This window comes from Trichomonas vaginalis, chromosome III (genome assembly GCF_026262505.1).
Source record: "Trichomonas vaginalis G3 chromosome III, whole genome shotgun sequence".
Taxonomy (NCBI): domain Eukaryota; phylum Parabasalia; order Trichomonadida; family Trichomonadidae; genus Trichomonas; species Trichomonas vaginalis.
Window position 1 is genome coordinate 1,961,852 of NC_067205.1, and position 11,053 is coordinate 1,972,904.

Sequence of the window (11,053 nt, forward strand, 5' to 3'; positions counted from 1 at the left end):
CGTGTTTCTCTTCTTCCTCTTCTTCCTCTTCTCTTCTGTTTCTCTTCTCTTCTTCCTCGACAATTCCTTCTTCAATTCTGTGTTCACGAATTACGGTGTTGGAGGTTCTGTCCTTTCCGAGTACCTTCCAGATGGCGTCTATCTCTTCGAAGAAACGGTAGATGAGTCTGGCAAGGTCTCGGTTCTCTCTCGCGTAAATGCGCAAGGTTTCCGTCAAATCATTCAGGCATTTCTCATTGGAAGCTTGGTTCATGAGGACATCGGCTTTGAGCTTGGTCATCTCTTCCATAAGACTACTTTGGAGAGTCTTAACGGTGTTTGTCAGATGAGCTTTCAAATTCAAAATTTGAATTTGAACTGGGCGCTTGTCTGGCAACATTGAAAGGACATCTGCCATTGTGTTCGGCTTCGGTGCTTGTTCGGACATCGAAAAAATGAAGTGGTTTGAGAATGACGGTTTTACTTCAAAAAGCTTGTTATGACGGTTAAGTCATACAACAAGTTTAAAATAATATCTTGTTCTTCTTCTGAACGTTTGTTGTCTCTTCCGATAAAAGTTTCGAACATGAGAACCAAAAAACGTTTTTTGAGATTGCGGAAGAGTTCAGGCAAACGTTCATATTCTGGATATGTTGGGAGCAGTTCAAAACATCTGAGCTGACTTTCGGACAAAATTGGGACAATGTCAGAAAATTCATCTTTGGTCGGACTGCTTGAAGGTAAGTCCCTTACATGTAAGTAGCTCTGGTAAAGTCTTCTCATTTCTGCTAACTTTTGGAGTATAGCTTCGTAGTTTAGAAGTTTTAATTTTAATTGTCTTATTCCACTCTTTACTTCTAAACGGTAACTATCCATGAGGTCAAGAGTAGCTTTGGTAGCTTTAAGTGGAGCTATCTGTTCCTTGACTTGTGCAATTTTGGTTGCAATTGTGGTTTGAGCTCCTTCAAGTTCGCCGTCTATGTCGTTCTCAACACCTTCAACCATAGCTTGAAACTCTTCATCGGTCCATTGAGATTGGTGTGGGACGAATTTAACTTGCTTCATTCAAAAAAGAAAAAAAAAATGTTTTTACTCAAAGCGTGCCATATAGATGGCTATAAGAAACTTACCAGAAGGCTTCTTCTTCACATGAGTCTTCGGCAACTTGAGAGTTCTTGTTGGAGTTGGGTCTGGAATTTCAATTCTCTCTCGAGCGCAACAACAGATGTCAGAATAACATTCCCCACTGTCTTTCTTGCCACCATAAATTGTGTATTGACCGAACTTGCATTTGCAGGAAGACCGGTCAATACAAGGTTCACAGTTGAAATAGTTGTACACAAACCTGTTGAGTACGAGTGTGAGTAAAAACATAAAAAAAGTGAAGTTAAAATGAGATGTTTACTGAATTGGTTGGATGTCGCCTTCTGAGGTTATGAAGAACGGCTGTCCAGAGTAGTGAAGTAGTGCTCTGAGAATTTGTGTAATTCGTGGAATTGGGCTCTCACGATATGGAAGTAGTATCCAAGGACGTTTCATGAAGAACTTCAAGAGGGCTTCTTTCTTCACATCCTTAATATCATCGAATGCAGTGCCTTCTGGAACTTGAATTGCAACACCTGTTTCAATTTCCAACTTTAAGACACTATTCTTGGACAACCAGAAGCCAATGGACTTGCTTGGTTTGCACTTGCTGAGATATTCCTTCACGGTTTCATTTACCTCAATTAGATAAATTGCTTCGTCTAAGGGGTCAAGCTCCATACTGAGTCAGTACAATATTGTACTTTTTCAAGACAATGTTGTACTTTTTCAAGACAATGTTGTACTTTTTCAAGACAATGTTGTACTTTTTCAAGACAATGTTGTACTTTTTCAGAACAATGTTGTACTTTTTCAGAACAATGTCTCTCAAATTTGAGTACAGCTGTACTTTTTCAGAACAAGTCTTGAACTTTTTCAGAACAATGTTGTACTTTTTCAAGACAATGTTGTACTTTTTCAAGACAATGTTGACTTTTTCAGACAATGTTGTACTTTTTCAAGACAATGTTGTACTTTTTCAAGACAATATTGTACTTTTCAAGACAATGTTGTACTTTTTCAAGACAATATTATATTGTTTCAGAACAAAGACGGTTAAGACACAAACGAATGTCCGACGTCCCACCTACTGAACCCGTTCCACAGCCAGAAGAACAGCATGCTCCAGCACCACAACAGGTTCCACCTCCACAAGGCTACCCACAGCAACCTCAGTTCCAACAAGGACCTCCGAATTACTACCAATTTCCACCTCAAGGTTACTACCCACCTCAAGGTTACTACCCACCACAAGGCTTTCCAAACTACCCTCCTCAACCCATGCCTTACTTCCCTAACCCTTGGATGTTCATGTCAAACCCTCCACCCCAATTCCAATCTCAATCCCAATCGAAGAGAGACCAAGAGTTCGAAGAAGGTCTGAACCGTTTACGCAAAGAGTATGCCACAGCCCCTATGGAAGAAGACAGGCTTTCAGTCTCTTCCCTAAGGTCGACCGATTCGACTCGTACCACAGATTCGGTTCGTGACCGTGAGACTACCTCAAGCAGTCTGAGAGACTCTTCATCCTACAACCATTTACAGTTGGAGCTCTCAAGAACATGCGCAATTACGAAGGTCAGACACCAGCTGGAGACCGTAAAACAGACGTACTCGCAAGAGCAGTCCAACTGGTCAAGACAAAGACCGAGATAGTCGACTTCATTCTTGCAGCTTGCCCATACAAGTAAAAAAATAAACAATTACGAGTTAAACTTTTTATTCTTTCTTTCTGAGTTGTTTAGAGCTGGTTTCTCTTGTAGAAACCTTTCGTACTCTTCCATGGTCATGTAATTGCGAATTTGGTACGCAATTCCAGGTTCGTTGTTTTTGAACCTTATGTATGTAACGCTTCCATCCTCCTCAGGGAAGTAAGCTGCTAACATCTGACCAAGTTTTCTCGGTGACTCGGAGCTCATAAAAATGTCACTTTTTAAACGTTAAGTTTTTAGTCTTATTTTACCCTTTGTTTACCCTTTGTTTACCCTTTGTTTGTCAAGGTAGTATTGGAGTGCAATTTCTCCAAATTCTCTGTGTCGGAGTTCTTCAGCATTTTCCAAGGTGTACCTGGAGAACTCAAAGAAGTTGTCAAGAACATACTGCCATGCTGCTCTTCTGAGTTCGTCGGTATTTTGGAAGTGTTGCACCTTCGAGTCTTCGGACATGAAAAAATAACACTTTTTCTATTAAACCGTTTACAATTTGAATTTTGTTGCTGAATTCGCAAAAATATATTTAGGGTAGAAGGTTAGATATAACCTCTTTTCTAACCTCTTTTCTAACCTCATGAATTTTCATGAATTTTATACAGAAAATGCTTGTTTTGAGGTCGAGCCACTTTTGGCTCCACCGTATTCTTTCAACCAAAACTCATGAATTCGGCAAAAATATATTTTAGGGTAGAAGGTTAGATATAACCTCTTTTCTAACCTCTTTTCTACCCTCTTGAATTTGTCATGAGTTTTCCCGAAATAAAAAATAAAGTTGGTTTTTTTAAAAAAATATTTTTTTATTTTTATTGTAAGAACATGTTAGCAACAACAGCACCAAACTCCTTTAGTCATGAACCCAACTTCAATGTTAGTAGAGATGAAAAGCTTCATTCCTTCTTCATATACTTTCGAAACAAAAATCCAGAAGATAAAGCAAGAACTTTTAACAAGTAATTTAGACTGTAGTGCGAAAGATGAAACAAATGAACAGTATCTTTATGAAATGCAGGACATTATTGACCATTTACCCAAATTGCCTGAAATCCAACAACAAAACTACTATTCCTGAATTCGATGAAATAGAAGTCAAAGCAACTGACTCAGTAGAAATAAAGAAGTTCATACGAAAGGTAACTATGAGTTCTTGGATTTCATTGCAACCACAAAGTCATGGACAAAGATTGCGACATGGTATATAAGAACATCTCTGACATATACAAATCTGAGTTTAAGACCTACGACAACTTTGTTTCGTTAGTTGCAAAATGTGTTGGGAAATAAGAGATAAAGATAGAGGTAAGGTATGGAACGAACAATAAAACCCGCAACTTTTGAGTTAAAGAGAGCAATTGACGCCTTAGTCATACTAGCAGGTAAGATTTCAATGTACAATGCAAAATGAACCCACAATGTTCAAAATGTAAAGCAGCAATGAGGAAATATAACTACTCCGTCAAAGAGATAGAACGTATGCGAAACGACTATGCTGACTTAAAGAAAGAAGTAGAGAAACCAGCAGAAGATAAAATGGACATGTTGACATTTCTGAACAAAAACTATCCAACAGCTGACGATTTCCTTCTTTCAGATGTCAAGAAGAAATATAAAGAAACCTTCGGCATTGTTAAAACATTCGATGTACTGACAGAAGAAATAGAAGCTACGAAATTGTTTAGAATTTCACGAATTCACAATGTTTACCATGTAAAACGCTTATAAAATAACTGGGGTAGAAAAGAGGTTAGATATCGGGTAGATATACCCTTCTACCCTAAAATATATTTTTATTGAATTCTGAGTAAAATTCTGAGTAAAATGACATATGGAACACGTACTTTTTCAGTAAGGACATATGGGGTAGAAATGAGGTTAGAAATCGGGTTAGATATACCCATCTACCCTAAAAATATATTTTTATTGAATTCAGCACAAAACTCTTTATTTTTATTGACTTTTTACAATTTGAACTTTGTTCGCGTAGATGTGAATTCTGAAAGAAGTATGAGGGTCTTGTATGACTTTGTACTTCTCCCATAGTTCATGTCTGTCAAACTTACCTGCCATGGACTCTTTCATAAGTTCCATGAAATCGTCTTCGGACAATCCAGGGAAAAGTATGATATCAGTAAGTATTCTTTTAACATCCTTACTTAAACTCTTTGCTGTCTGTACACAAATGACAACAGAGATGTTAAAGTGTCTGAGCTTCTTAAGAATTCGACACATGTCTTGTTCTCTGTTCTTTAACAAAGGATGAGAAGCAAAGTCATCTAAGATAAGAAGACATCTGTGAGGGTAAGTCTTCCAATCGTAAGATTGCAATTTCTTCGAAATGTATTCTATCTCTTTCTGTTTGTTTCTGAAGTGTTTCTTCTCTAATATTCTCTGCATTTCCTCATTTGGGTCTTTAAACTTAGAATTGACATACTCATTTATAGCATTATACTTCAAAACTCTTCTTTGGTACTTCTTTATCCAATCCAACAACTCAGAGTCTTTTATACATACTAGTTTTGACTTTTTTATAATATCTTTGAACGAATTGACGGTTTGGTCAAATTGACCAGAAGTACTACAAATGACAACTAACTCATAGAATGGGTTCTTCTCATCTAGTTCTTGTTGTTGTGCAGCCATTTTAAGATAAGTGAAAGTCTTACCCGACCCAGGTGGTGCAATTAGACCTGTTATACCATTCTGAGCAAATAAGAACTTGTCATGTATAGGCTTTATCTGAGCATTTTCTAACTTCCTCTTGTTCTTCTTCAAAACATTCTCAAATTTCTTGTCAATGTCAGCAAACTTTTTTTCTAACATATTTTTAGAAAAATTAAAATTTTTATCTTTTAGAAAATGTCTAGTGATTTCGCTATCTATATTCGAGACAAGCTTTTTGACTCTAAAACTTCTGTCGACCATAAAATCTTACATAGTGTAAACAAGAAAGGTGAATTTGTTCTAAAGTTCTGTTTCTGGGAATATGACAAGAACCATAAAACATTAAGCAGAGCAGTCTTAAAATTTGTCAATGACAGACTTGTTGACAGAGATGACGCCGATTGGAAAGATGAAGTCCAACAAAAGTTCTTAGAATGCAAAGAAGACACATGCGCTGTTCTTGAAGATGAAATAGGAAACAGAATAGAAGAGCTATTAAAGGACAAAGAACTTTTACATAAATATGGTTCTGAGAAGTTTGACATAACTCCACCAGAGAAGAAGAAGAAGAGAGAGAAGAAAGAAAAGAAAGTAGAAGAAGAGAAGAAAGAACCTGAACCAGTTCCAGAGAAAAAGAAATTTGACATGTAAAAATAAAATTTTATTTTTAGAACATTTCTGGGTCAATGTCAATGTTCTCTTCCTCTTTAGGAGCAAACACTGGCTTAGACTCTAAAATCTTTTTACCCAATTTACCTTGAACTTCAACTATCTTAGACTCATAATATTCATAGTCGTCTGCTTTCTTTGGTTCATAAGGTATAACAAGTTTGTATGCTTTGCCTTCTTTAAGGTTTGAAAACCTTCTGTCAAAATTTTCTTTGACTGCTAACAAACCTTCTATGTCTAAGTCTTCAAATTTCGCACCATTTTTAGTCACAATAGCAAACTTAACTGGTTCGATGTTCCAAACTTTGTCAAATGTAGACTTTTCAAAATGGTAGAAGTAAACATTCAAATAAGCGAATGGGTCTAGTTCTTCTTTGACTTCTGTCATGTACTTGTTGACTGAAATATATTTCGTCATCTTTTCTATCGGATAAAAAAATATTTTTTTTAAATTTACTCAGAAAAATTTTTCTTTGTATATACGCCGTTCTGAACATCTAAAAGACTTTTGACATTTGCCAAGAATGTACGTTTAGAAGCTGCCATATAACCATACTCTTGACAATATTGTTTATATGAATCGTACAATGACCTTTCATCTAAACACTCAAAGTCAGTTTCATCTATAAACAGTTCATATACACTCTTGTTTGCTTCTAACAATGTTTGTCTCTCTTCGGTATATGGAATTTGTCTTGGATTGAACTTTGAAATATCTAATGTCATGAAATATGAGAACAAGTGGTTGTAAAAGTTAGGTGTCAAAGTTTCTGCTAAGTCGTCAAAATATTCTGTATCTTGCATATGAGAATCTGACGTTCTGACAACTACATATCTTCTGTCAGAACTTTCTAACTTCATCGGAACGGCATTGTTTGAAACCATGACGAAGTTTGCAACATTTTCACAAACTCTTTGGTCTTTATATTTCTTTCAACAACTCCAACTTTGTCTGTTATAAGACTCTTCAAAGCATCTGAGTTCAAAACTTTTGTTGTATCTATACTTTGAAGTTCGTTACATACTATAAGTTTCATATTCTCTATTGAAGAGTTAAATTACCGCAGATGTTTTCTAAGTTTGTCATATTCGGGTTCGAATAGCCCTCTAACAGTTTGCATAAGATATCTGTAAAGAATGTGTTCTTACCTGTTCCTTGTTTTCCAATTATAATGAGAGCAGTTTCATTTTTAGCACTTGGATGTTGTAAGATGTTTGCAAACCAACATAAGATATACTCATAACTCTTTCGTTTCCATTGCATATAATTTCTTTGACATGGTCTAACCAAGCTTCTATAATATTTTCTTTCCATTCTACTTGTTCGTATTTATATCCAGTGAAGATAGAATAGAAGTTTGGAGAAGGTGTATAGAACTTTATACCACGAACTGAAAAATCTTCTAACTTTGACAATAAGATATCCCAAGCATCTAACATCTTCATACCAACTTGTACGACTTTTATTTTCTTAAGTTTCTGTCTACATTCTTGTTCTGAAACTATTGTTGCTCTTGGTTTGTTAAAGACAACATCCCATTCTTTCATAATAACATTCTGGGGCAGAGTCGACATAAATGACTAAACGTTTCAAATTCTCGACTGCTTTGTTATAGTCTCTAAATGGACACATATTTCTGAACGCTTGGAAGTCATAAAAATCTGAAACATCTATTCTGTACATTTTTATAAAAATAAAAAAAAATATTTTTTTATTCTTGACTTTGTTGTTGCATTTGTTCCATTTGTTGCATTTGTTGTTCTTGAGCTATTTGTTGTTGAAGTTGTTCTTGTAATACAATACTTTCACCAGTTGCATCTTCCAATTCGAAACTTTCTGCCGTCATTGACAAATACATAGGACATAAAAGTTTTACAGGAACAAAGTTTGCGTCAACTAAGGTTAAGTTTATGTTTGCTAAAGTGTTTGAGTTTACTAAAGCTGAAAACTCTGCATTCGAATGAACAATAGGCAAACCAGCAGAGAAAGTGTTGTTTATACGCATGAGTATCTTTTGGTCATAGTAGTTTCTGTCGACATTCGAATAACACTTTGAACCTAAGTTTGAAACAATATATAAATTGGTGTACTTAAAGTCAATGGAACAGACATTCCTTGTATGACACCTTTTCCTGTTATAGGAAACTGTTGGTAGTAAAAACCAGATATAAGTTTTGTATTATAGCTCATATCGTTTATAGTAAACTCAGTCGGACATCCAAACATAATGAAACCTGCTCTAGTTGCAGCACATGTTACATCCGTCCTTAAAGTATTAAATAAGTCAACAAAACCTGTTGGTGGTATATCTGAGTAAGTATCTTCAAAGAAGTATTTTTTACCATTCACAACAACAAAGTCTTCTGGTGTCAAAAGAGCAAAACAGGCTTTAGTCGTCATCGTGTTTAAGGTCAGTTTACAATATCGTCCTTGAGGACTTTGTAAGTTTGTTGTTATAGAATTATATGACTCAGGGTTTTTAGTCGTAATAGTATAAACCACTATGTCTTCTGCCATTTACTTAGCAAGTAAATTTTAATGAAATGTTGTGGTCGTCAAATATTTTTATGACGTCTGGGAAACTATATTTTAAGTTCAACGTTTCACCTCCTTTCATAACGTATATCTTGTCAATGACATTGTATGAAACACCACAGCAACTAACGTCGGGTTCTATTTCTTTGATGTTTATATCGTCTGCCTCTGTCAAAAGTTTCAATAGTTCTTTCAAAACTTCATGAGGTGCAATGACATATGAGTTCACTTTTACAGGGTTGTGTTCGACCAAGTTTAACATTATACCCAAAGCCTGACAAATCTTCTCCTGAGTTTTAAGTTTGTCTTTAAGTTGTGGTAGTCGTTTCGAATATCTGCAACAGAACTTAAATCTCTGCTAACTTCAGGATATGTTGGTTCTTTTACAGGAACTATTGTTATACCATCTTCGTCTTCGTATGGTTTCCCCACTTCAACATCTCTTTCTTTGACATTGACAACAACACTTTGACTGTTTGTTTGAGTTGGTGAATTTAACTTCACATCTGCCACCGCCATTAAACCTTTTGAAACACTTACGCTTCTATTTTTCGGAAATGACATTTTACTTAGAATAAAAAGATGGACGTATTTGAGTATCTCTTCGAATTGAAGCAAAACAAAGTTTACACACACAAACAATACAAGTTCATTGATAGAATAGTTCTTTATACAAACAATGGTAAATGTTATAGAATAGCAATATTTGCTGAACCAAAATATTTTCATAAAGCAAAGAAAGTTGGTATAACCGAGATGGTGAAAGTTCTTGAAGCAGACAAAAATATAACAACAAAACTGACCGATATTTCTAAAGGTAAGTTTATACATACAATATACGTCAAAACTGGCGTACTGTCAATATTTGACGGAGAGAAGTCAGTTCAAGAACAACTTACTGACCTGCTGCCAAAATCTGCTCGATGGAAGCTGTCGTTATACCAATCTGAGGAGCCCCAGCAGGTTTCATCGAACGAATTTTCAAAAGAGCATCTTCCGTGAAAAGTGCTATTGGTTTTGTAAACTTCTTTGCTTTCAATTCATTTGGACCGTCTCTGTCACCAGTATATTGTATTTGTACAGTACCAACAGTTGAAATACCACCCATAAAGTCTTCTGAGTCAGCAAATGGAATGCCAAGCCAAAAGTTTGAACGGTCTCCATTTGTATATTGAGTTTTTTGACCTCCTGTATGAGTCCATACTTTCACATATGGCATAATAGAACTTTGCATTTCAGGGTTTATGTTGTTGTGAAGTTGTTGTTAAAGTTCATAGCATCTAATGTCAAGTTGTATGACCTCATATCCTCAACTGTAGAATATTCTTCTCTTGGATAGTATTTGCCATCTATGTTTATATGGTATTTAATACCAGGGTTGTAGAAGCAAGAATAGTCATTTATAGTTCGTCTGAACAGTACAAACATAGTATCTGCATGTTTCATTGCAGTTGTTAAAGCAATATCTGTTCTTGCACCTGGGTCAGCACTTTGGTTTCCAACTTCACCTGCAAAGTCTTTGACAGATATTTGGTGTATAGGGAACATAAGTGGAACTGCAATATATTTGGCAGCTAAAGCATTTGAAATATCTGGGTCCAACATATAGACTGCAAGTCTGCTTTCTATTCTCTTGCATTCAAATTTTTCGCATGTGAACTTAACTGGGTCCCAAGCATCTCCAGCAGCATTGAAATAATAGTTTACTTCAGTGTTGAGGTTTGAGAAACCAAAGTCTAAGTCAACTTTGTTTTTGCAAAAGTCGGCGAATGACATTTTATTTGTTCCCACTACTTCTGTAAGAGTGAATGGGTCTTGTGTTGGTGCAATGACTAAGTTATTTTTGCTTGGAGTAAGTTCGATAGAAATTTTTCCTGCCCAGTTTGGCAAGTATCTTAAAAACCTGAAGATGAGGAAAGATGACAAAGGAACTCTAAGTTTCAGTTTTACTTTGGTTACTGCTGCTGCAGTTTGTCCAGAAAGGTCAACATAAACTCCTGGAACGTTAGGGTCAAGTCTTCTTATTTTCTCAATAGTTGCATACTGGTCTGTTTGTTCTCTAGCTTGTGGTTGTACTGAGTTTCTCAAAGCGAACCATTCATAGTTTGCCCATGTTACTGTTTGAACTAAGTCAGAGTTAGAATATATCTTATATCCCATGAAAACTTCTGGAGCATATTGGTATCCGACATAGAAAATTCCATTGCAACCTTTCTTGTCAGACAACTTGGCAGAAGGTTTTATTTCAATGTCTTGTTCCACGTATAAGAAAGAGTTGTCAATAGAAATTAATATGAAACCTGTCGCAAGCAATATCTACTGTTGTTGAAGAACCTTCTCCAAACTCACCTACGTTTCCATAAGAAACAGCAGTTGTATATTCGTAAGTTCCAGGAACTATTTCTGACCTTCTAAT

The 11,053-nt window shown here is 35.8% G+C and overlaps 5 protein-coding genes and 4 pseudogenes across 9 annotated transcripts, besides 1 other annotated feature; 4 read left to right on the top strand and 5 right to left on the bottom strand.

Annotated features, from left to right (window-relative positions):
* Positions 1-11,053: part of a mobile genetic element that runs on past the window's edge.
* On the bottom strand, positions 460-1,044 carry TVAGG3_0623770 (uncharacterized protein; the record flags this gene model as incomplete). Its single annotated transcript, XM_051240455.1, has 1 exon — positions 460-1,044. One exon carries the CDS (start codon positions 1,042-1,044, stop codon positions 460-462), a length of 585 nt encoding a protein of 194 aa, XP_051087042.1.
* Positions 1,381-1,743, bottom strand: TVAGG3_0623780 (uncharacterized protein; the record flags this gene model as incomplete). Its single annotated transcript, XM_051240456.1, has 1 exon — positions 1,381-1,743. One exon carries the CDS (start codon positions 1,741-1,743, stop codon positions 1,381-1,383), a length of 363 nt encoding a protein of 120 aa, XP_051087043.1.
* Positions 2,134-2,753, top strand: TVAGG3_0623790 (annotated as a pseudogene). Its single transcript has one exon. A coding segment is annotated over exon 1 (620 nt).
* On the top strand, positions 3,591-4,152 carry TVAGG3_0623800 (annotated as a pseudogene). The gene has a single exon. A coding segment is annotated over exon 1 (562 nt).
* Positions 4,206-4,493, top strand: TVAGG3_0623810 (organellar and viral DNA polymerase type B; the record flags this gene model as incomplete). The annotated part of the gene is made up of 1 exon (XM_051240457.1): positions 4,206-4,493. The coding sequence occupies one exon, from the start codon at positions 4,206-4,208 to the stop codon at positions 4,491-4,493; it is 288 nt and encodes a 95-aa protein (XP_051087044.1).
* On the bottom strand, positions 6,100-6,519 carry TVAGG3_0623820 (protein of unknown function, DUF4108 family; the record flags this gene model as incomplete). The annotated part of the gene is made up of 1 exon (XM_051240458.1): positions 6,100-6,519. The coding sequence occupies one exon, from the start codon at positions 6,517-6,519 to the stop codon at positions 6,100-6,102; it is 420 nt and encodes a 139-aa protein (XP_051087045.1).
* On the bottom strand, positions 6,559-7,138 carry TVAGG3_0623830 (annotated as a pseudogene). Its single transcript has one exon. A coding segment is annotated over exon 1 (580 nt).
* TVAGG3_0623840 lies at positions 7,814-8,619 on the bottom strand (annotated as a pseudogene). Its single transcript has one exon. A coding segment is annotated over exon 1 (806 nt).
* On the top strand, positions 9,220-9,639 carry TVAGG3_0623850 (uncharacterized protein; the record flags this gene model as incomplete). The annotated part of the gene is made up of 1 exon (XM_051240459.1): positions 9,220-9,639. One exon carries the CDS (start codon positions 9,220-9,222, stop codon positions 9,637-9,639), a length of 420 nt encoding a protein of 139 aa, XP_051087046.1.